The sequence below is a fragment of the Carcharodon carcharias genome, chromosome 8, assembly GCF_017639515.1.
Source record: "Carcharodon carcharias isolate sCarCar2 chromosome 8, sCarCar2.pri, whole genome shotgun sequence".
In the NCBI taxonomy this organism is placed as follows: Eukaryota; Metazoa; Chordata; class Chondrichthyes; order Lamniformes; family Lamnidae; genus Carcharodon; species Carcharodon carcharias.
In genome coordinates, this window is record NC_054474.1 from 48,521,004 (window position 1) to 48,547,601 (window position 26,598).

A 26,598-nucleotide genomic window follows, 5' to 3' on the forward strand; every position below is an offset into this window, starting at 1 on the left:
ATGCCTGCATTTTCTCTGCTAAAACAGTGGTTTTTATTTACACAAGAGATAATAACTTTTATTGGAAATAAGATATTAATTCCTCTGCCACACTAAAGAATTTTGCTTCATTTCAGCCTTTCAAGGTTAAGCTCAAAATTCGATTATGTTTCATTGTTATTACAGAGCTATTCCATAACATAACCCAACTCCTGGTGAGAGAGAATTTATCCAGTTTATACTCCAGATAGATATAGCAACACATCTACAACTACTGCATATATTTAAGACTACAAAAGTTGGGTTGCATTCTGAGTGTAAACATTCCTGTGTTGGAACCAAGTTTGCATAAGGTGGCATTGTGGAATATTAATGGTAGGCCTGAGCTTTCAGTCTGCCCATAGCCAAAATAAATTAGCAGCCTTTGTTAGCTAGCTGCACTTTGCCTCCCGAAGCAGTACATCACCTCCTAAGGTTGATCTTGGTCCCTGGAGGCATAAACAATATCTTTGATATATTGGGCTGCTGCTTCTAAAGGCTAGGCGATTAGGGTATTAATCAGTGGGGTTTAATGTGATTTCAAACTTCAGATCCTCTATATTCATTTTGTCACTATATATGTTTTGTTTTTACTCACATTTTCACCATCCCGGTGCAAACAATTTTTCAGTACTTCCAAGGTACAATTATGTAGTGAAAGCTGCTGATTGTTGTCTACCAAACTATCTGCATGCTGCAAAGTTTCAGAAAGGGCTGTTTTATTAACTTCAGTGTTGTGACTGTTCACTTTAGTGAGATCATTTCTGGAATTTAGAAAAAGAAAATCATAAAAATTACAATCTAGCCAGAGAAAACTATTACACAAAAAATTTCTGAGAACTGCTTTTTAAATTATGCACTCAATTTCTTTCCATTTACACTGTGGAATACCACTACAATGTTGGAGATTTTAAGACATTGCATCAGTGTAATGAGGATAAGATTGAAATCATTCTTTTTCTGGATGTATTCCAATCTGACGTTTAATCCAGTTTCCTGCGAGGCGAGATCAAAGGTAGGTAGAATTGCAAGCGGTTGTGAAATGGATAATAGTCAAGAATCATAGTTCATTACAAATCCTCCTATGTGGCAAGACTGGTTGCCCCTTATCTGGTACCGCAGAATAAACTCCGAACTCTTCCCAACTTTCTAATCCTCTCGGTTTTGCCTCTTATTCATTTATCCTCAAGTTTATCAGCAGCCATGAAACCTTCACAATCATGAGGACCTCTGCTTCCAGTTTGTTGAGACTGTTCTGTAGCCTTTATTTCGTTGCACTTTTATGTCCATTGCTAGTCCAACGAATAAAAAACCTCAGATTTTGTTCATGAATACATCATTAAACATTTAATGTCATATTATTGCTCATAAAAATTGCACTGTAAAAAGAAAATTTCCATTTAAAAGCTGAAGTAGAAAAAATACAAACACCACCTATCACTATATCCATCAAGAATGACGAAAATGTAATCTTAAGTCAAATTTCATACTCTTGAAAATTTCACCCATTTAAAAGTAAACTAAGACTTGGTGGAATCTCTATATTAAAAAGTACATTTTTATATAACTTATACATTTGTAAGTGCTAAACTTTTAGAGCCAAGATAATTTCAAATGATTTACTGAAACCATCACATCTTCAGTTACAATCATTTTCATGTTCTGAATTTTAACAGCTTCAAATTCTGATCTCTCTCATTAAAGATGTCGAAAAGGTTGTCCACAGCTACCATCAACTGTGCTTTAAAGCTGCAATGTTAGTTTGCAGAAGCCCCTTGGTATAATTAAGAATACAGAGGAGTAAGAGAGAGAGAAAGAGAGACTTACAACCAACTTGAAAGGTTAATCCAAAAGTCTTCCAAAGGCATATAAGTAGTAAAAGGGTAGCAAGAAAAAGGGTGGGTTGATTAGACAGCAAAAAGGAAACCTACACATGGAGGAAGAGGGCATGGCTGAGAGACTAAATGAGAACTAAGCATTTATCTTTACCAAAGAGGAAGATGCTGCCAAAGCCAGTGAAAGGTAGTGCTGGATGGGCTAAATATTGACAAAGAGGTGCTAGGAAGGCTAGCTGAGCTTAAAGTTAATAAGTTCAAGTTCATTACAAATCCTCCTATGTGGCAACAGTGGTTGCCCCTTATCTGGTACCACAAAATAAGCTCCGAACTCTTTCCAACTACCTAATCCTCTTGGTTTTATGCCTTATTCATTTATCTTCAAGTTTATCAGCATGAAACTTTCACAATCATGGGGACCTCTGCTTCTAGTTCTGTTGAGACTGTTCTGTAGCCTTTATTTCATTGCACTTTTATGTCTGCTGGGATTAATACTGCAAGATTTCTTCCTTGCACAATCAAAGGCTCTTCCTCCAGTACAAGATTGCCTTCTGATGGGACAGTCATTTCTAGGCCCACTATCAACACTGGTACTGTGCTTCCTTACCCCCCCACTCTTCACATTACCACTTATAGCCCTTGATATACCTTGGTATGTCCCTCAGGACCTTCATCACAAAACACATGAGCATTTGAGATCAAAGGTGTCTCAAACACCAGCTGCTCAGAGTCTGAGATTTTGTAATTAATTCAAATTAATCATGATGAGTGAACCTTAACAGTTTGATTGCCATGTTTGAGAAGTACCGTCTTACCGTTGCAACCTATTACAAGGGCCTTTCCATTTCCTATGAAACTCTCTTTTATAATACGCCAATTTCCTGAATTAAATTCTGTATCAGATGGTCAAATACAATGCCTCAGAGCGCCATGAATTTTCTCTAAGATCTCAGACTTAAAAGCCAGTCTCCCTGCATGTAATTTTTTTTTTCAGATTTCACAGTTCACACTAATCTCTTCTATTAGCCACGTACACTCTTCATCAACCACACCTGCATTTTCTGTCAAAGGTTAAAAAATCCTGCTAAATAGGATAAGCAAATTTAAGGCGGTTTAACTTTAAGAGAGAGGTCTGCCGCAAGCATTACCCAGATTTCCCTGTCGCTTGCCATTTCAACACTCCACCCTGCTCTCATGCCCACATGTCCGTCCTTGACCTGCTGCACTGTTCCAGTGAAGCTCAATGCAAGATGGAAGAACAGCACCTCATCTTCCAACTAGTAACTTTACAGCCTTCCGGACTGAATATTGAGTTCAACAATTTTAGATCATGAACTCTGTCCTCCATCCCCACCCCCTTTCCGACCCCCCTTTTTTCCAATAATTTATATAGATTTTTCTTTTCCCACCTATTTCCATTATTTTTAAATGTATTTGCATCCATTGTTTTATCTCTGCCTTTTAGCCTATTTCGATCCCTTCCCCCCACCCCACCCTCACTAGAGCTATCTGTACCTTTATTATCACATTCCTTAGATAATATCACCAGCTTCACCAATATCACCACTTCTTTGTCCTTTTGTCTATGACATCTTTTGGTTATCTCCACCTATCATTGGCCCTCTATCCAGCTCTACCTGTTCCACCCCCCGCTTGATCCAGCTTATACTTCACCTCTTTTCGATTTTTCCTTAGTTCTGTTGAAGAGTCAAACGGACTCGAAGCGTTAACTGTGTTCCTCTCCGCAGATGCTGTCAGACCTGCTGAGTTTTTCCAGGTATTTTTGTTTTTGTTTTAACTTTAAGAGAGTTTGCTTTTTTCTCTGGTTCATATCTCCTGGTGCCATTAATCACAGAATCTTTACAGTGCAGAAGGAAGCCATTCGGCCCATCTAGTTTGCACTGGATCTCTGAAAGACAATTCTGCCTAGTCCCACTCCCCTGCCTTATCCCTGTAACCTTGCACATTCTCTCTTTTCGGGTAGCAATCAAATTCCTTTTTGAATATCTCGATCGAACCTGCCTCCATCACCCTTTCAGGGAGTTCATTCCAGGCTCCAACCACCATCTGGGTGAAAACATTTTTCCTCACATCACATTTACTCCTTCTGCCAATTATTTTGAATCAGTGCCCTCTAGCTCTTGATGCTCTCAAATGGGAACAGTTTCTCACTATTTACCCTGTCCATACTCCTCAGGATCTTGAATACCTCTATCAAGTCTCCTTCTTTTCTCCAAGGAAAACAGTCCCAACCTCTCCAATCTATCCTCATAGCTATAGTTCTTTATTCCTGGAATAATTCATGTGAATCTCCGCCATACTCTCTCCAATGCCTTCACATCCTACCTCAAGTATGGCACCCAGAACTGGATGCATTATTCCAGATGAGGCCTAACTAGTGTCTTACACAAGTTCAACATGACCTCCTTACTCTTGTACTCAATGCCCCTATTAATAAAGCCTAAGTAAAATACTATATGCTTTATTAACTGCTCTCTCAACATGCCCTGCCATCTTCAATAACCCATGTATGTATACACCGAGGTCCCTCTGTTCCAGCACCACCTTTAGAGTTTCTCCCTTTATTTTATAATGTCTCGCCATATTCTTCCTGCCAAAATGGATCATCTCACACTTCTCTGCATTGAACTTCAAAAGGACATAGACATGTTGGTGGATTGGGCAGACAAGTGGCAGATGAAGTTCAAGGCTATCCTCATCACAGTTGACAACATTTCAAACACTAATGAGACACATTAGGCTTTGCTAATGAGGTACAGTAAAGTACTGACTGCAAATCCACTAAATTTCCAAAAATAATTGCCTTCTCATGCACCAAGTTTCATTTGTGCCTTTTTCATGGAAGGGTTACTCGACAACATAGGTACCTTACCAGAGAACTATATCAGCGTTTTTAAAAAGGCTTACTCCTGCTATTTTGCATTGAGTTACAAAAGGTAGTACTTCGACATTCCATAACCTTGCATCGATCCTCACTACTTAGAAAATCAAGATAACATTTTAACCAATACAGAAATAAAAATAGTACAGGTATTGGAAATCTGAAATAAGAACAGAAAAATGCTGGAAATAACAGTCTCAGAAGAGTCATTTTGATGACCCTGCCCCACTGCTTTGGGCAATTCACCCTAAATGATGCTTAAAGCCATCCCTGAAGCACCTATTAACTGTCCCTTGGGCATTCCCAGGATTTATTTATCTATTATTGCTGTTCCAATTGTCTTTTTTTAAAAATTCATTAATGGGATGCTAGCATCCTGGCAAGGTTAGCATTTGTTGCCCATTCCTAATTGCACTAGAGGAGGTGGAGGTAAGCTGCCTGTAATAGTCAGAGGTGCTAAAAGGCGCTGTCATCCTCATTCTGCTCGTCTTTTATCCTCGATACCTGTATCTGGACCATTGTGAAATCAAGTAATCAGCGAGTCCGCAACCTTTTTGTCACTCCGGAACGTCCCATTTGTTCCATAACTTTCCCCAGGAATTTTTGAAGGAAGTGGACATCTGATCCAACAGGAACTCTATCGCCAAGAACCAAGTATTAGTTAGAACCAGTAGCCTGTCCACACGAGAAACTTTCACACAATCTTTTGAAGTTGGATTATATGAATGATTGACGAAATTCAATTTGGGGATCTCTGGGCAAACACTTAAGTATGATATATTCTTCCATGGAACAGCCTTCTGTTTTCCAAAATCTATCAATATCTGCTCAATTCTCAGACATTTAGATCATCTTCCTCATAAATTTCATCCAAGAACTCTTAATCGAAGGTCCAAACTGTCAACATTATCCAACTGACGAGTATCCAGCTCTCAAAACATTTCTGAATTTACTTCTTGTAGGGAGCGATAACGCCAAGGCCACACTTTATCTCCTTTTTGGTAGGGACATAATCTGTGTCCACATATGCACTTCATTCTTTCCCTAGTCATATGGGTCAAATCCCAAGACTATCAAAGGCTAGTCATACCCCAACCATTTACAGTTGTTTTCTGCCATTTTCAACAATGGATTTGTAAGCTTCTTTCTGAAAATGGTTTTCTTCGCTTCCAACCTTCACCCTTTAGGCAACAATTCTCTGCCACAATGTTATAATCCAAAAATCCAATTAGTGAAGGATAGAACTAGAGCCTATCCACACTACAAGCAAGCACCTCTTAACCCCACAACCACAGTTTCGGATTTATGAGTTATGTGTCGATTTATAGAGGCACAAATGAATCCCCAATTACTGCCCACCACCTACATACAATTTAAATTAATATACAAACAACAACATTTGTCTCTTCTTAGTTTGGTGGTGAGGGGTAGTGATTATCAGTGGCTTCTACTCCTGATTGTTCTTCGAGTAGTGAAAAAACTTGGCATTGAAAATTATTTTGCTACAATCTTGGATGCTAAAATTACACAGAACTGTGTAAATCCAAACAGTTAAATTGTGATGAAAACAAGTCAGTACTTACTCTGCAGATATGGTCACTTGGTTGATAGGGGAGCCATGGGCACTGCAACAAAAAAAAGTACATAATATGCATTTATTCTCAATTGCAATATTACAAAAGGGCAGTCTGGAAACAGCGCAAAAATGTGCTGGCAACATACACATTGCAAATTAAGATGAAGTACATCCTATTTCAACAGAACACAAAGGTTTAATTCTATAACACGAGACCATAAACAAGCATAGAATTAGATACCAAAAGTTGGATTGGCATCAGAAGCATGATTAAACATGATGCAATAACGAGGTTATTTTGGCAAAAAACAAAACAAAACTTGCTTTTATATAGTGCCTTTCATAACCTCTAGACATTCTGAAGTGCTTTACAGCCAATGAAGATGACCTTTTTTGGCATGTTGCTATTGTAAAATTAGGAAATCAGCAGGCAATATCATGACAGTAAGTTCCCAGTAACTGGAATGGAAATGTTTGTGTGTCAGTTGATAAATAATTATTAACAGGGAGAATTACCCTACTCCTTTTTGAATAGTACCATGGGGTCTTTTACCCTTACTTGAGGGTGGGTAGGGTTTTGCTTTAAAGTCTCATCCAACATGCCTGCAATTCTTCAATAATGCACTGAAATATGAGCCTAGATTAGGAGCTCCAGTGACTGGAGTGTAACTTGAATCCTGAGTCAAGGCCTTATAAAGAAGCATTATTAAACAGCAAATTGTGCAAGAGTTTATTGTGTTTAAAGTTTCGTTTGCATGATCGATTGGTGAAAATGCCGGTAAGATGGATCAGTGGATTTGAAGGATTATGCAGGGGAATGGTCCTCCAATCACAGCCTGGTTCTCTCCAGCATTTGCTGTTGATAGGCTCATGAGCCTACCAGCTACAAACACGGGACAGAAACAGGCTGTGATTGGAGAAGCAACGAACACCATGAACTGAACATCAGAAGATAAAGACACTCTGCAGCATGCGGGCCCACCGTTCACCTCATTTTCCTGTGGCTCCAGTCACCTTCCCGCAGATCCCAGTGCTCTGGCCCAGCTCCAGCCGCGTCCCTCCCGGCTCTTGGCGCTCCTCTCAGCGGGCACCTGCATTCAGGCACCACTCCTCTGCTCTCAATGCACCTATCCACTCTCTGCCGAATCAGTGAGGAGAGCATACAGGGGTGAGAGGGAGGCGTGAGAAGGCGCACGTAAGAGAGAGGAGGCTGTGCGCACGCGAGAGGGCGTGTGTGAGAGGGAGAGGGGGAGAATGAGTAAGTGAGTGGGGGGGTGTGAATGAGTGGGAGAAGTGCATGTGCCTGGCTCACTCACACACAGTCTCAGGGTTCTCAATCACCCTCAACCCCACACACCAACAGACACTCTCACAAAGTGAGGATGAGTGGATGAGCGAGCATCCTGAAACTGGGAGTGGGCTGGACATACACACTCTTTCACACGAATGGTTTATTTATTTATTACTCATTTTATAAATTATCAATTTATTGTTGTGATTTTTTTGCTCAGCAAGTTTTTTCTTTTCATACATCGGCTATTTTTAAAAAATTCACATATAACGTTGTACCAAACTATCTTTCCGAAATTTGCTCATCACTGACTAGTGTGAGAAAAATTGAAATGTGGCCCCCCCCCCCCCACACACAAGGTTGGGCAACCCTGTGTTAAGCGAACAGAAAATCTGAAGGATGAGAAGCATGTTAAGAGGACTTTAGTATCATGAAACTGCCTGCTTAAAATATATTCATTTTAATAAAATGACAAGACAATGGGCGACTACAATATACAAGCTTGTATTCCACCAAGTGGGATGAAAAATAAAAGACACTCAAGCCCCTTGGTAGCATTAAAGAGCCCATTTCATGTTGGCTTTACACTACCCTGAAGCTTTTCAAATGTTTCTGAGGTGAGACATCAAAATACAATTATCTGTTCTAAAAACAATGACTGCAGCAGACAGGGATTAATAGAATTAATAGATTAATAGAATATACAGCCAGCAGGGTACTTTAAAGGACTGTGTTACCAAGCAGGGAGCAATCAGAGATCAGAATGCTGTTCTGAAAACAGGCTGCAAAAGCTGCTTGCTCTCTTTCTCTCAAAAGTACTGCACATGGATTTGCAAGTGACCATCCTTAGAAGAGAAATCTACTGCAAACCAAGAACTTTTGGGGGTAAAATGTGGAAATCTGCTCCAAATAACTACTCAGGAAGACGAAAACACCTGCAAGGTTGAATCACTGCCATCGAGATTAGCCAAAAGACAGCTAACCCCCTTGTTTTATCTTCTTCACGTACTGTAAAAAAATTCCTTAAACTATCCTCTTAATTGGTCACAAAATCAAAAAACGCTGGAAAAACTCAGCAGGTCTAACAGCATCTGTGGAGAGAAAGACAGAGTTAACGTTTTGAGTCTGTGTGACTCTTCTTCACAGCAATTATGGACTCAAAACATTAACTCTGTCTTTCTCTCCACAGATGCTGTTAGACCTGAGTTTTTCCAGCATTTTCTGTTTTTTGTTTCAGATTTCCAGCACTCGCAGTATTTTGCTTTAATCTTAATCTGACATCTGTACTGGTGTGTATGTTTTAATTCATTTATGGGATGTGGGTGTCACTGGCAAAGCCAGCATTTATTGCCCATCCCTAAATGCCCTTGTATGCATCACATATGAATGGCAGTTGTGATTTACCTGGTAGTTTCTTAGTGCAGGAAATAGTTTCAATAAGCTTATCTTGCTCTTTGTTTAACCTAAGAAAACCTGACTAATTCTTTATAGACTGAAAGCATAAATAGTGGGGCTCTTGCGATATTAGAAAAGCACATACTGCCTAAATTCACCAAAAAACCCTATTATGGTCAGACTTGGAGTGTAGAAAAGGGGAGTCATTTTTTACCCCTCACCTGGTCATAACAATTATGCTACACCTAAGCGATACCTGAACAGAGTTAAAGCTGACTTGTTCAAAGGAATGATTTAAGCGCATGTGAGACAATAGTTCACTCATTATGTTTTTGAATGTTTCTAATTCAGAAAGCAAAAACAGATTATGCCAGATTAGTCAGTTTAAAATGGATAATTTAACATCTTGTTATTGTCTGTAACGTCTGAAAAATGCTAATCAAAATCTGTAGATGAGAGAAACTTGCATTTACCATGCTACCTTTCATATTCCAAGGATATCCCAAAGTGCTTCACAGCTAATTAATTACTTTAGGTGTAGCAACTGTTCTGGTAAAGAAACAACCGCTAATTTGCGAACAGCAAGGCCCTATAAACAGGAATGAGATATCTGATAATTAGCACAATTAAAAATGGATTAGTTTAAGGTATAAGTGTTGACCAGGGCTTAGGAAAACACTTCTGTTCTTCTTTGGATAGTGCAGTGGGATATTTTACATCTACCCAAACAGGCATTAAACTTATCTTTTAGATGAATGAAAAATATAATAGCTCCAAAATGCAGCACTCCCTTAATGCTACATTGAAGCGCCAGTGTAGATCATATCCATCTAGGTCATCTTGTTTTTAAAAAAAACAGCTTCATTTACAAGCCATAAACTGTTAATGGTTTACCATAAATAGGCAGATCATTCTATCACATAATCAGGAAATAGAAACTATCAGCAAGAAAGCATTTTTAAATGAAATTCAACATTTGATTCAACTGATTTCAGATGTCAAACAAAAACTTGAAAAAAATAAAGCAATCTGTTGTGAACTGTAAGAAATTATTTCCAAAGCAAATAACTATTTAAACTTTTATACTTAAGCTCTTTACAACAGGACAATGATTATTTAAAAAAGGCCCCAAATTTCATCCAGAAACTGCTCTGCTACCATCTGTGGCTCCATCTTTTCCCTACCCCCACCCCAAATAAGTAAGCAGCTGCACATGAACAATGTTGATAAGCATCCATATCCTGAAAACTGACTGTAAGTGTCCAAGCTTCAAAAATGTCACTTCTAATCACATGTTGATGGGTACATTCTCCTTCTCAACCCATTTTACATCCACATTTATCACCTTTATATGTTTCTAACAGTATTCTACTGTGAAATGAAGGACAAGTATTTGGGTCATCAACAAACATATACAGTTGATTCATTCAGTTTAACGCTGAAAAACATGGTAATTTTCAGTTTGGAAACGGATGCTCAATATACTTTGCTTCTCAGTAGGAACACCTTTGCCTTCACAGTAGAATGGAGGCTATGCTTAAGAATCATACAGTTTCATCTTAAATTGGCATCAATCTGTCTGGTCAAGTAACCCCGTAAATCTTTAGTTATTTTTTTTAAATTCTGCAGAAAACTTCTAAAACAAAACAACTTGAAAGAAATAATGACCATTTTCCCTCGACCTATATTGAAGTCTTTAAAGAAGCAAACACTAAAAGTGCACTAAATATTTTAGAAGCAAAATGTTGTGGCCTAATTACTAAATACTGAGATGACATCTTATATATTTTAAAAATGTAATACTGAAACCATATCAATTACTCAATATTACATCACTAATTTGGGCAACAGTAAATAAATTTTGAAAATTCAAAACTGCTGGTTATTTTGATTTGCCATCTTACTGTTTGTAAAATCCGCAAAGTTATGAGGAATAGATATACCAATTCCAACTGTGGTTTAGATTATACTCCGAGGGCAGGCTCCCCGTATCCCAGCTTAAATGTCAGGGACGAGCCCACCTCTGCCTTAGTCAGCTCATCCCACTTCAATTTTTTGGGCAACTGCCCTTCAATTAGTATGAAGTGGGACTTCCATCTGTCTCCAGGAGGAAGTAGTGCCTCAGAACCACTGGCTAATCGGAGGCCAGCAGCTCTGCACAGTAGCACGTCAGCAGCAGCGGTGGCCACGGCTGGTGCTTCATGTAAGCCAAGGAGATGGCATTCAGCAATGGACTGTCTGGGGTCTCACTGGGGCCAGGCTGACAGACACCAACAAGAGGGTGGGGGTGCTGGACAGCACAAGAGGAAGGATGGATATGGGGAGGCAAAACTGTGGGGAAAGGCCTCCAACTGGCATCATGGGCCAGGAAGAGGCACCACCTCCCTATAACTGGCCAGCAGCCCACAAGGTTAAACCTGCCGGATTGCACACAGAGCTCCAGCTTCTCCTGCCACCCATTAAATCAGAAAGGCAGAGGGATGAGGCCTTTAATTGGGTATTAATTTTCCACACAAGGGCCTCAGTTGAGCCATGGGTAGGTGTGACTCACCCAACGCCTCTCCCGCCGCTTATAAAATCACAGTGGGCAGTGGGGATGGGTGGGCCAGGGGTAATAGCATCTGCAGGAAAGCGGTTGGGTAGTCAGATAAAATTCAGCCCAGGGTGTCAAAATGAATATGAACCAAAATTATTCAATTGCTAAGCCTTTACTACTTTACCTTGCTGACAAAACGATATCAGATTCAGTTATATTCTTAGTTATCGTCAAGTGCTCAGCATTCATCAACATGCTCTCAGGTTCTTCAGGAAGTACATCACTTTGTTCTATTTTATCACCTTCTTCACATGATTCAGTAACCTGAAATCAGAAGCACTAACATTAGTATCATGGGCAAAACAAAGCCTATATAAAATTGCACAAGTGAAAAGCCAGAACCTGAAAGACAAACGAATTTACAGTTATCAAAAATATCTTGTCTGCCCAAAGATCTTGGACAATCTTCAATGGAAGAAACAGATAGACAAAATACTATCATACGACTGGTTATTAACATTTCATTTTAAATTAACTGTGCTCTTTTATGTTTGCGACCCAAGGCGGGTCACAGAACGACCTTACATTAAAGCCTTGTACATGCCAACTAAGAAAGCAAACCACTTCAGAAAAACTACACAGGCCAAAAGACTGAAAATTGAAGAATTAAGCTGATTATAAACCTATGATATAAAAAAATTATAATGAACAACATGAATAACCACAATGTTTCAAGTGAATTGGAGGAAAAAGACAAGAAATGAAAGTCTGATACAAATATTGAAAGAACAAGAGAAGTGGTAAATTTCTGCTGGGGTTCAGCATAGACTCTTTGTTCCCAGAAACTTTTGAATTTGTACTGTTACAATAATATTTGTATGGTGATTTAATCTAAAATAAATGCCCACAGTGCTTTAGAAAAAGGCAAGACAAACGGGGGGACAACAATTAGATGACCAAAAACTTGGACAAAATACAAGTTTGAGGTGTTTTTTTTTAAAAATGGAGAGGTCAAGGATTAGGTTCAAAAGTAAAGGACTAAGATGGCTGAAAGTCCTGCCAATGCTCGGGCAAAAAGCTGGGAGTGGGTAAAATTCACAAAATGCCAGAGTCAAAAGAGGGAATGCAAGTTCGCAGAAAATGTAGAGGTAGGGTGGGACATGTCTAGAAGTTACACTATAGTCAAGTATTTTGAACTTAATACACTGGTTCCCTATCCCTAGATAGTACAGTGATAAGCAAACTGAAGAATCAATGCAGGACGTGATGTGCCCTGCAGAGTTTTGGCAGATGGGAAGACCAACAATAAATTTAAAGCAACCATGTGTAGGTTACAGTGGCAGGAATGGGCCAAAGTTGCGGTGGAAGTATGCAGTCATAGTGGACAAGGTATTAAGATTACCAATACTTGGTGCAACCTGTGACAGTAGGCATGGAGAGGGATGGAATCAGTAGCAACGGAGCTAGTTTTGTAGCAGGGACCTAGAACAACAGCTTCAATCTACCCAAAGCTGAGCTGGAGAAAGTTTTGACATCCTGATGTTGGACAAGGAATCTGATAGCAAGGTGGTTTTAATGGGTTAACTACTTGTAGGTGCACATTTCATCCACAGGAGTCCCTGCTCGTCTACATCTTTCAACATTTTTGCACTGAATGTTTACTCAAATTCTTTGTTTACCCTCCAATATGGACCATTTTGCACTTTCCACATCAAACTGCATTGGCCACATCTATCCATTCTGCTAACCTGCTCATGACTCACACCTCCCTGTATGTCAAACCCCTCACTTTTATGTAATCCACTAATTTTGATACGATACTCCTTATGCTCATCAGCATATTGCCACCAAGTTGCAGACATAAATAGAAGCAGATCATCAATTTGACGGGAACTAAGACGGACCACCCAGCTAGCTGGTATGGCCATCGGGTAGCTTCCGGAAAGCAAAAGATTGAAGATGGCAGGTGGAGCAGGTGCGGGAGGAAGGGTGTCGGGAGAGAGAAGAATTGTACAGGATCTCTGGTTCTTCCCAGTTTCACATTAATGAAAGAGGCTGCATTAGGAATCAAAAGACTGAATGGAGGTCTTGTGCCCGCTCTGCTCAGTACCAAATTTCACCAGATTGGCCCCTTCAAATAATTAGAGGGGCTGAACACCTGAATATGGTCTACTCCCAACATGAGGTTGGATGTGTTTCAGGTAGTCTTTGAGTGAACAACCGAACTGTTTCTCATTCAGTAACAGCCAAGTGAAGATCAATTTCTATCCTTGAAAGTTTGCCCACAACTGACATTGGACCAGCTGATACATGATTATCACATTTCTCCACATCTCTCCTTCTTGAAACTTGTAACTCCTGTGAGGATGAAGTAACAGCAAATTTACATAACAATTGCCATTATCAACGGAGTCACAGGAATTTACAATAGAAAACAGTTAAGAGAAAATACATACAGACAACTTGCAAACAGTACTTGTAATATTACTGCTGCATAAGTTCCATCATTATTAAAAAGCTCAACTTTATTTTTAAATACAACTATTCTAAAGAAAAAGCTTGTTTTCATTGAGACTTATAATCTCAAGAAGTCCCAAATTAAGTACTTTTTTTAAACAAAAGTGAAGTCGCTACTGTAATGTAGGCAATTCAGGCAATCAAGCTGCATTCAGCAAGATCCGTGAACATGATTTTTTTTTTCAATGGATTGTAAATCAATGGACAACTGTTGGCAAAGGCACCTACATAACTCCCCTGTTCTTTTTCAAATAATGCCATTGGGTCTTCCACATCCACCTGAGGGGGCAGATGCAGTTTCAGTTGAGGATCTCATACAAAAAACAGCACCTCCCAACAGTGCACCACTTCCTCAATACTGCAATGAAGCGTCAGCTGGGATCAGCTATGTCCAACAGAAATTGTTGCAGCAACATTATTTTAGCTACAGGCACTATTTTTTTTTAGAAACCACCTAAAATCTACACACAATACAGAAAACCTACTTCACATGTATATTTACTTAATATTTACAACCATTCATTAACAATCTTACTATCAAAAAGCATGGTCTATTCTTCGTCTCACCATTTTAGTAACAACAGACAAAAAAATTGAAGTACATATGCATATATTGTGCAAATATGAGCAAAGGTTGCATGCCCAACAGCATATTTTTTTACTTGTCAGCCACATCTAGATTCCCAGTTGGCCACTTGAGCCAGTTGACAACCAAAAAAGTTTCTAGAATATTCTTAATTTAAAGTCAAATTCCGCTTTAAAGCAGCAAAGTGGCAGCAGGGAGTTATATGGTTATATTCCAATGGAAAAATAAAGCATTGTGAACACAAATACATCTGTTGTAGTTAAAAACATTGACAGGGTTCAGTTCACTGGTGCCAAAATTATTGGCAATACTTTTTATATTGGGAAGGTAAATTTGCAACTTTTTGCAAGCATGAAAGCACAGATCAACTTCTATAGATTATCAACTATTAAAATTTTAAAACGTAGGTTTTAAAAACACTGCTGATTTCAGTAGTACCAAAACCAACAAGTAGGCAACATTATTATAAGATCATAAGAAATAGGAGTAGGTCATTTGGCCCCGAGCCTGCTCCGCCATTCAACAAGATCATGGCTGATCCGACTGTGGCCTTAACTCCACTTTCTTGCCTGCGCTCCTTAACTTTCCTTGTCAAATCAACAATCTGTCCAACTCAGGCTTGAACATATTCAATGACCCAGCCTCCACTGCTCTCTGAGGAACACAAAATCCAAGATCTAACGACCCTGAGAACAGAATTCCTCCTCATCCCTATCTTATTTTTAAGCTGTGCCCCCAAGTTCTAGACTCCCCACAAGGAGAAACATCCTCCTCGCATCCACCTTGTCAAGTGCCTTCAGAACCTTATGTTTCAATATGATCACTTCTTATTCTTCTAAACTCCAATGAGTATAGGCCTAACCTGCTCAACCCTTCCTCATAACACAATCATTTCATTCCAGGAAGCAGCCAAGTAAATCTTCTCTGAACTGCTTCCATTGCAATTATATTCCTTAAGTAAGGAGGCCAAAACTGTACACAGTACTTCATGCGCCATCTCTCTAAAGCCTTGCACAGCGGTAGCAAGACTTCCCTACTTTTATGCTCCATTCTCTTGCAATAAAGGCCAAGGTTCTATGTGTCTTAGTTACATGCTGTACCGACATGATATTCTTTTGCGATTGATGTACCAGGACAAACAGAACCGTCTATACCACAGATTTAAGCGATCCTACAACCAAAGGAGCACTGCAGTCCTGCCACATTCAGTTGTGAACGGTGGTGCACAATTGAACAAACAGCCAGAGGAGACGCCTCCAAAAATACCAACAACCTCAATGATGCGAGAGCCCAGTACATCAGTGCAAAAGACAAGGCTAAAACATTTACAACCATCTTCAGCCAGGAGTGCCGAGTACATGATCCATCTCTGCCTGTTCCGAAGTTCTCAGCAGCACAGATGCCAGTCTTCAGCTAATTCGATTCAGCTGAATGTGATATCAAGAAACAGTTAAAGGCACTGGGTGCTGACAACATTCCAGTACTAGTGCTGAAGATGCAATTTGGAAAATTGCACAGGTGTCCACAATAAGCAGGACAAACCCAACCTGGCAAATTACCATCCCATCAGTCTACTCTTGATCATCAAAGTGATGGAAAGGGCTGTCGACACTGCTACCAAACGGCACATGCTTAGCAATAACCTGCTTACTGGTGCAGTTTGGCATCCACCAGGGCCACTCAGCTCTGGACCTCATTACAGCCTTGGTCTAAAAACAAACAAACCATCTGAACTCCAGAGGTAAGGGGAGACTGACTGCCTTTGACGCCAAGCCTTGGCAAAACTGGAGTCAATATGAATCAGGGAGAAAACTTTTCGCCAGTTGGAGTCATACATAGCACAAGATGGCTGTGGTTGTTGGAGGTCAATCATCTCAGTCCCAGGCTATCACTGCAGGAGTTCATCAGGTTAGCATCTGAGGCCCAACCATCATCAGCTGCTTCATCAATGACCATCCTTCCAACATAAGGTCAGAAGTGGGGAACGTTTGCTCAGTACCATTTGTGGCTCATCAGATACTGAACACAAGAAATAGGCACAGGAGTAGACCATAAGGCCTGTTGAGCCTCCTTCACCATACAATATGATCATGGCTGATCTTGGACTTCAACTCCATTTTCCCATCCGGTATCCATATCCCTCAATTCCCTGACAGACCAAAAATCTGTCCATCCGAGCCTTAAATGTATTCAACGATGCAGTATCCAGAACCCTCTGGGGTCAAGAGCTCCAAGGATTCACAACCTTCAAGTGAAGTAATTTTGCCTCATCTCAATCCTAAATGATCGGTTCCTTATCCTGAGACTGTGTCTCCATGTTTTAGATTCCCCAACCAGCAGAAACACATTCAGCATCCACCCTATCAAGCCCCCTTCAGAATCTTGTAGGCTTCAATGAGATCACCTCTCATTCTTCTAAACTGCCGAGAATATGAGCCCAATTTACGCAGCTTATCATAGGCCAACCCGCTCATCCCAGGGAGCGATTTTTTATTCATTGGTTATGGTCATCGTTGCCTAGGCCAGCATTTATTACCTAATCCTAATTGCCCTCGAGTAGATGCTGAGCTGCTTTATTGTACTGCTGCAGTCCACGTAGTGCAGGTGCACCCACAGTGCTGTTAGTGAGGGAGTTCCAGGATTTTGACCCAGCGACAGTGAATGTACGGCAATATAGTTCCAAGTCAGGATGGTGAGGGGCTTAGAAAAGAAGAACTTCCAGGTGGTGTTCCATTGTGTCTGTTGCCCTTGTCCTTCTAGATGGTAGCAGTTGTGGGTTTGGAAGGTGCTGTCTAAGGAACCTTGGCGAGTTCCTGCAGTGTATCTTGTAGATGGTACACACTGCTGCCACTGTGCATCAGCGGTGGAAGAAGTGAATGTTTGTGGATGTGGTGCCAATCAAGCAGGCTACTTTGTCCTAGATGGTGTCAAGCTTGAGTGTTTGTGGAGCTGCACTCATCCAGGCAAGTGGGGAGTATTCCATCACACTCCTGACTTGTGCCTTGTAGATGGTGGACAGGCTTTAGGTAGTCAGTAGGTGAGTTACTTGACGCAGGATTCGGAGCCTCGGACCTGCTCTTGTAGCCACAGTATTTATATGACTAGCCCAGTTCAGTTTCTGGTCAATGGTAACCCCCAGAATATTGATAGTGGGAGATTCAGCGATAATAATGCAGTGAATTTCAAGGGGTGATGGGTTAGATTTTCTCTTGTTGGAGATGGTCATTGTCTGACAATTGTTACTTGCTACTTGTCAGCCCAAGCCTGGATATTGTCTAGATCTTGCTGCATTTGGACATGGACTGCTTCAGTACTTGAGGAGTCGGGAATGGTGCAGAACAATGCACAATCAGCAGTGAACATCCCCACTTCTGACCTTATGATGGAAGCAAGATCATTGGTGAAGCAGCTGAAGATGGCTGGGCCTAGGACACTACCCCGAGGAACTCCTGCAGTGATGTTCTGGGACTGAAATGATTGACCACAGCCAGCTTCCTTTGTGCTGGGTATGACTCCCACAAGCAGAGAGTTTTCCCCCGATTCCCATTAACTCCAATTTTGCTAGGGCTCCTTGATGCCACACTCAGTCAAATGCTGCCTTGATGTCAAGGACAGTCACTCTACCTCACCCTGGAGTTCAGCTCTTTTGTATATGTTTGAGCCAAGATTGTGATGAGGTCAGGAGCTGAATGTCCCTGACAAAACCCAAACTGAGCGTCAGTGAGCAGGTTATTGCTAAGCAAGTGCCACTTGATAGCCCTATTGATGGCCCCTTCCATTGTTTTTACTGATGATTGTGCGTAGAGTGATGGGGCAGTAATTGGCTGTGTTAGATTGGCCTGCTGTGGGTGTACAGGGCATATCTGGGCAATTTTCCACATTGCCGGGTAGATGCCAGTGTTGCAGTTGTACTGGAACAGCTTGGTTATAGGCGTGGTAATTTCTGGAGCACAAGTCTTCAGTACTGTTGTCAGAATATTGTCAGGGCCCATAGCCTTTGCAGTATCCCGTGCTTTCAGCTATTTCTTGATGTCAGGTGGAGTGAATCGAATTAGCTGAAGACTGGTATCTGTGATTCTGGGGACCTCTGCAGGAGGCAGAGATGGAGCATCCATGACTGGATGTGGCAGGACTGCAGAGCTTGGATCTGATCACAGAATCACAGAATTTTAATAGCATAGGAGGCTGCCATTCGGCCTATCATGTCTGCACCGGCTCTTCAAATGACCATTATGACCTGGTGCCATTGCCCTGCCTTTTCCCTGTCACCTTGTGCATCGTTTCTATTCAAATAATCATTTAATGCCCTCTTGAATACTTCAATTGAACCTGTCTCCACCACACTTCCAGGTAGTGCATTACAGCCCCATAAGACTCGTTGTGTGAAAAAGCTTTTTCCTCACATCACACTTGCTTCTTTTGCAAATTACTTTAAATCTGTGCCCTCTCATTCATCTCTTAGCCTTTTTTTAAAGGAATACTGTCCCAGCCTCTCCAATCTATCCTCATAGCTGAAATTTCTCATTCCTGGAACAATTCTTGTAAACAGAGCACAGGTTGGGGGATCACTTAGCTCTGTCTATCGCTTGCTGCTTAACCTGTTTGGCGTGCAAATAGTTCTGTGCTGTAGCTTCATCAGGTCAACACCTCATTTTTAGGTAAGCCTGTGCTGCTCCTGGCATGCCTTCCTGCACTCTTCATTGAACCAGGGTTGATCCCCTGGCTTTGAGGTAATGGTAGCATGGGGGATATGCTGGGCTACAAGATTACATTGGTTGGGTACAATACTGCTGCTGCTGATGGCCCCCTCACGGTTTCCCAGTTTTTAGTTGCTAGATCTGTTCAAAATCTATCCCATTTAGCATGGTGGTAGTGCCACACAACACGATGGAGAGTATTCAATATGAAGACAGGACTTCACCTCAACAAAGACTGTGGCAGTGGTCACTCCTGCTGCTGTCATGGGCGGATGCATCTGTGGCAGGTAGGTTGGTGAGGTTAAGATCAAGTACATTTTTCCACCTTGTTTGTTCCCTCACCACATGCCACAGACCCAGTCTAGCAGCTATGTCATTTAGGACTCAGCCAGCTCGGTCAGTAGTGGTGCTACCAAGCCACGTTTGGTGATGGACAATGAAGTCCCCCACCCAGAGTACATCCTGTACCCGTGCCACCCTCAGTGCTTCCTCCAAGTGGTGCTCAACATGGAGCAGTATCGATTCATCAGCTGAGGGGGGAGGTTGGGAGGAGGGGTGGGGAAGAGGCACATGGTAATCAGCAGGAGGTTTCCTTACCTATGTCTGACCTGATGCCATGAGAGTTCATGGGGGCTGGATCGATGTTGAGGACTCTCAGGGCAACTCGCTCCCAACTGTACACCACTGTGCCGCCACTTCTGCTGGGTCTGTGCTGCCGGTGGGACAGGACATACCCAGGGATGGTGAAGGTGGTGTCTGGGACATTGTCTGTAAGGTATGATTCCATGAGTATGACTGTGTCTAGTCTTGCCTAGTCTGTGAGATAGCTCTCCCAATTTTGGCATAAACTCCCAGATGTCAGTTAGGAGGACTCTATAAGTCTGAGTTTACTGTTGTTGTTTCCGGTCATTGCTGGGTGGTCCGCCCAGTTTCATTCCTTATCCAATTTTCTGTAGCAGTGCGATACAACTGAGTGGCTTGCAAGGCCATTTCAGAGGGCATTTAAGAGTCAGCAATATTACTGTAGATCTGGAATCACATGTAGGCCAGGCTATGTAAGGGCGGCAGATTTCCTTCCCCAAAGGGCATTATTGAACCAGATGGGTTTTAATGACAATTGACAATGTTTTCATGGTCATCATTAGATTTTTAATTTCATACTCCTTGAGTTCAAATCTCACCATCTGCATTGGTGGGATTCGAACCTGGGTCCCCAGAGGATTAACCCGGGTCTCTGGATTACTATTCCAGTGACAATACCACTACACCACCGCTTCCCCCAAATTTAGTGCACCTTCACTGTACTTGCCTCCAATGCCTTAAATATGGAGACCAAAACTGCATACACTATTCCAGATTTGGTTACACCAAAACACTGTGCAACTGCAGCAAGACTTCATTATTCTTGTCCTCCAATCCCCTTGGAATAAAGGCCAACATGCCATTTTCCTTCCTAATTGCTTGCTGGACCTGCGTACTAACTTTGCATTCCTTGTACAAACACACCCAAGACTCATTAACATTTACAAGTTTCACACCTTTTTAAAAATATTCTGCTCATCTATTCTTACAACCAAAGTGAATAACTTCACCCTTCCCTACTCTATCTGCCGTCATATTGCCCACTCACTTAACCTGTCTCTACCTCTCTGCAGCTTTTCTGTGGCCTCCGAGTTTACCTTTCCAGCTAGATTGGTATCATCAGTAATCAATGATACATTATTCTCTTCATCAAAGTCATTAACATAGATTGTAACTAGCTGAGGCCTCAGTATTGATCCTTGCACCACTCCACTATTCACCGCCTGCCAACTTGAAACAGTCAGATAATATCCACTCTCTGCTTTCTATCCATTACCCAACCCTCTATCCGTGCTAATACACTACCTCCAACTCCATGAACCCTTGTCTTGTCTATTAACCTTTTATGTGGCACCTTATTGAATGTCTTTTGGAAATTCAGGTAAACTACATCTATTGGCTCCCCTTTATCTACCCTACTGGTTATATCCTTAAACTCTAATAAATTTGTTAAACATGATTTCCCTTTAGTAAAACCATGTTGGCTTGTTCGAATCATATTATACTTTTCTAAGTGCATTGCTAAGACTTCCTTAATAGATTCTAGCATTTTCCCAACAACTGATGTTAGGATAATTGGTTTGTAGTTCACCGTTTTCTCTCACCCTTTCTTGAAAAGTGGTGTAACAATTGCCTACTTCCAATCTAATGGGACTGTTCCTGAATCTAAGGAATTTTGGAAAAGCAGAGCTAGCACATCCACTAACTGCAGCTCACTCTTTTAGAATCTTAGGAAGTAGGCCATCGGGTCCGGGGGATTTGTTGGATTTTAGACCCTAAAGTTTCTCCAGTACTTTTTCCTCTATTTCTGGTTTGCAACTTGTGCCTTCTACTCTGAGGACAGATGCAACATATTTGTTCAATGTCTCCACCACCCACTCATTTCCCATGATAATTTATCCTGTCTCTGCTTCTAAGGAGCCAATATTGACTTTAGCTACTCTCTTCCTCTTAATATACTTAAAATAGCTTTTACAATCTGCTTTTATATTTCTGGCTAGTTTACTCTCATTCTATTTTTTCCCTTTTTAATCAACTTTTTGATGGTCCTTTGTTGGTTTTTAAAAACACTCCCAATCTTCAGACTTGCCAGTTCTCCCCTCATACCTATGTAATTGTCTTTAAGTTTAAGATTCTTGTTTGTGATTGGAGTATGTCACTTACAAACTTAACACAAACTTCAATGGTATTATGATCAGTATTTCCCACTGGATCTTTTGCTATGACATTTCTAATTAAACCTGCTTCATTACACATTACTAGATCTTAGATAGCATTATCCCCAGTCGGTTCCACAACATATTACTCCAAGAGACTGGCAAATTCTACAAACTCATCTTTTAGACCGCTTTTGACAATTTGATTGTCCCAGTCTATATGAAGATTGAAGTTCCGCACAATAATTACATTTCCTTTGTTACAAGCTCCAGTTATTTCTTGTTGAATGCTCTGTCCAACAGCATAACTATTAGGGAGCTGATAAACTACTCTCACCAGTGTATTCTGACTCTTGCTATTCCTAATTTCCACCCATACTGATTCTACTTCATGATCTTCTGAGGCCAGATCCTTTCTCACTCTTTACTTCATACTTTATATTAGGGCTGTCCCGCTTCTACCATGCTACCTGTTTTTCTGAAATATTGTGTACACTGGAATTTTATTTCCCAATCTTGCTCACCTTGTCCAGGTGATTGGATCTAAATCATTTACCTCTAATTGTGCCACTAATTCATCTATCTTATTGCAGATGCATCGTACACTCAGATAAGGAGTTTTTAATTTAATTTTTTACTTCTATTCCCTGCAATGACCTTATCCTCTGATGTACAATATTTGTTAAACTCTGTCACACTCTGTCTGTCTTTGCCCACATCGCTATACTGTTCCAATGCCTTGACCGCTCTTTTTGGCTTTCTAAATTTCCCATCACCAAACCCTACCCCGCTCCACTCCACCCCACCCTCAAGTTTAAAGCCCTGCCCACAGCCCAAGTTATACGACTGACCAGGACACTGGTCCCAGTCCAGTTCAAGTGGAGCTGTGATCCCAACAGAATAGCTCACTCTTCCCCAAGTACTGATGCCAATGCCCCACAAATCAAACCCCTTCTTCCCACACCACTCTGAGCCACATGTTTAATTCTCTAATCTGCTTGACCCTATGCCAATTGGCACATGGCTCAGGTAACAATCCAGGGATGATTACATTTGTTTTTTAACTCATCAAATTCTCTTAGCAGAACATCATTCATGGCTCTACCTATGTCACTGGTTCCCACATGGCCTACGACAACTGAATCCTCTCCCTCCAAATTCCTCACAAGGCACGAGGAGATGTCCTTAACTCTGGCACCAGGCAGACAACAATGTTGGGAGCTGCCGGTTGCAGCCGTAGAGAACAGAATCTATCCAAGTACACTGTCTCCGATCACTACCACATTCTACTTTGCACCCCTAGTCGATTGGCATCCTTCACCAGGGTGCCATGGCCTGTCCACTCATCCACCTTGAAGTCCTTCTCCTCGTCCACACAGGTTACAAGCACGGCATATCTGTTAGACAATGTCAGGGGCTGAGGCTCCTCCATTGCTACATGCAGATTCCCCATACCTACCTGACTCGCAATCACACCGTCCTGTCCCCGACCATTGACCAACTCAAGTTCTGCCTGCCTCCTGGAACAAAGTGTCCAGGTAACTCTGCCTCTCCCAGATGCCCCACAATTCAGACTCCACTGTAGCAACTGTAAGCTGCAGACACTAAAGACATGATTGTCTGGATTGCAGTGCATTTCCACAGAGATTCCCACATGCTGCAGTCACAGAACACCAGTAGCTCTGCCAATTGTGTGCAACTCACACTCACACAACCCCTTACTCTGTGTCCATACGCAGCAAGAGCTGGACAATTCAGAATAGGGCTAAGTGGCAAGTTAACATTTGTGCCACACAAGTACCAGGTAATGACCATCTCCAACAAGAGAGAATCCTCCACTGAACGTCAAGGGGATTACCATCACTGAATCCCCACTATCAACATCCTGGGGTTTACCATTGACCAGAAACTGAACTGGACTTTCCATATAAATAATGTGGCTACAAGAACAGGTCAGAGGCTGGGAATCCTGTGTTGACCAACTCAACTCCTGACTCCCCAAAGTCTGTCCACCGTCTAAAAGGCAAAAGTGTGGAGCATGATTGAACACTCTCCACTTCCTGGATGAGTACAACTCCAGTCAAGAAGCTCAAAACCATCCAGCCTGCTTGACTGGCACCCCACCCACCACCTTCAACATTCACTCCCTCCATCATCGACAACAGTGGCCGCAATCTGTACCATCTACAAGATGAACTGCAACCACTCACCAAGGCTCCTTCAACAGCACCCTTCAATACCATGAGTTCTACTATCTAGGAGGGCAGCAGTAGATGCATAAGAACACTGCCACCTGCAAGCTCCAGTCCAAGCCACACACTGTCCTGATGTGGAACGGCAGCCATTCCTTCAATGTTACTGGATCAAAATCCTGGAATTCCCCCCCTACCTGCACTAAGACTGTACGCACTCCACATGGCTGCAGAAGTTCAAGAATGGAGCTCACCATCACCTTCTCTAGGGCAATCAGGAGTGGACAATAAATGTTGGCCTAGCCAGTGTGTCCACATCCCGTCAACAAATACACTTTTAAAAAATCCTTTTGCAGGGTCTTTGGGTCCTCTTCACAACTTGCTACCCTACCTTTATGTCAGTAGATTAGGTACAGTACACTTGGTCCCTTCATCCAAGTCATTAGTAAAGATTGCAAATCGTTCAGGCTCCAGGTCCCCCTGTGGCACTCCCAAGTCACCATGCCAACATCAAAACAAGTCATTTATCCTGACTCTGTTTCCTGTTAGCTAATCAATTTTCTATCCATGCTAATGTTTCCCCAACACCATAAGCTCTTATCTTGTGTAGTAACCTTTTGTGGCTCTTTATAGAATGCCATTTGGAAATCCAAATACACCAAATGAACTGGTTTCCCCATTATCCATCCTGCTTCTTACTTCCTCAAAGAGCTCTAATAAATAATTCAAACACAATTTTCCATTCACAAAACCATGTTGACTTTGCCTGATTGTATCACGATTTTCTAAATGTCATGCTATTACCTCCTCAATAAAACATTCAAGCGTTTTCCCTATAATAGATAGGCTAACTAGCCTATAATTTCTCCTCATACAAAGCCAAAATCAATAATATAGAAAGCAATACGTTTTACTACATTGTACATCAAATCAGTGTTGTTCTCCCACTGAAAGTTACAATTTCAATACCATGATATATTTATTTTCTTCCTGAAGCTAACCTTCTGTTTTCAAGAATTAACAGGTTAGACCAGTGTGGTCAGACCCATATGTCCAATCTCCACTTATGTTGCACAATGAGCAAAAAAAAAAAAAAAATTCTTATAATACTATATTTGTATTTTCCCTCATTTGACCATTATCTGTTCCTACATTCATTTATCTCATCAAAATTTAGTTATTACTCCTCACTTTTCTTTCTCTCTTTGTTACCTCACTTGTTTCTTTTCCACTTTTTATTTCCATTTTCCAAACAGCCTTGTTCAAGCTTTTGTTACTCTGCTTCACCTTAATATGGATTTTTTTTAAAATGAACCCTCCAACAAGTGCGAGGAGCTCATAGAAATTATAATCCAGGACAAAATTAAGTTAAATTATTTGGACAAATGTGGATTAAGGAAAGCCAGCATGAATTTAAGTGCAAGTCATGTTCAACTCATTTCATTTAAGTCTTTTGATGAGATAACAGGACGTTGACAAGGGTAATGATTTGGTGTAAATGGACTTCCAAAAGGCATTTGATAAATTATCACCTAACAGGCTTATCAGCAAAGTTGAAGCCCACAGATAAAAGGGCCAGTGGCAGCAACACAAAGTTGAAGAAGTGACAGGAAAACACATTAGTGGTTAATGGTTGTTTTTCTGAGCAGAGGAAGGTATGTGGTGGGATATCCCCAAGGATCAGTATTAGGATCACTGCTTTTCTGAATCTATATTCGTGATAGACTAGGGTGTGCGCAGCACTATTTCAAAATTTGCAGATTACACAAAACCTGGTGTATTGTGAACTGCAAGGAAGACAGTGATAGACTTCACAGAATCATAGAATGGTTAGCGCACAGAAGGATGCCATTTGGCCTGTCATGTTTGTGCTGGCCCTCTGAAGAAACAATTAACGTATTGCCCCTCCACATAGCCCCAGCAAATTTTTCCTTTTCAGATAATGATCCAATTCCCTTCTGAAAGCCTCAATTGACCTTCCACAAGAGTCTGAGACATATATTCTAGATCATAACCACTCACTGCATAAAAGAGGTTTTCCTCATGTCACCATTGCTTTTTTTGCCAACTGCCTTAAATCCGTGCATAGGATATAGATAGGTTGGTGCAATGGGAAGACTTGTGGCAGACGGAATTTAATGCAGAGAAATGTGAAGCAATACATTTTGGTCAGAAGAACGAGGAAATGCAAAACAATTATAAAGATTACAATTCTAAAAGGAGGTGCAGGAGCAGAGGGACCTGGGGGCATATACACACAAATCGCTGACCTTAACAGGGCAGGCTGAGAAAGCAGTTAAAATGGCTTATGGGAT

General features: G+C 41.2%; 1 protein-coding gene across 2 annotated transcripts in view; it reads right to left on the reverse strand.

Moving 5' to 3' along the window:
- The window catches only part of LOC121281281 (protein FAM13B-like), a 170,610-nt gene that overhangs the window by 105,908 nt on the left and 38,104 nt on the right, over nt 1-26,598 (reverse strand). For both annotated transcript variants that reach the window (XM_041194146.1, XM_041194144.1), the window contains exons 6-8: nt 11,738-11,877; nt 6,339-6,380; nt 617-782 (exon numbers count right to left, since the gene is read on the reverse strand). In XM_041194146.1, coding sequence (XP_041050080.1) covers nt 617-782; nt 6,339-6,380; nt 11,738-11,877 — 348 coding nt within the window. The remainder of the gene's footprint in view (nt 1-616; nt 783-6,338; nt 6,381-11,737; nt 11,878-26,598) is intronic.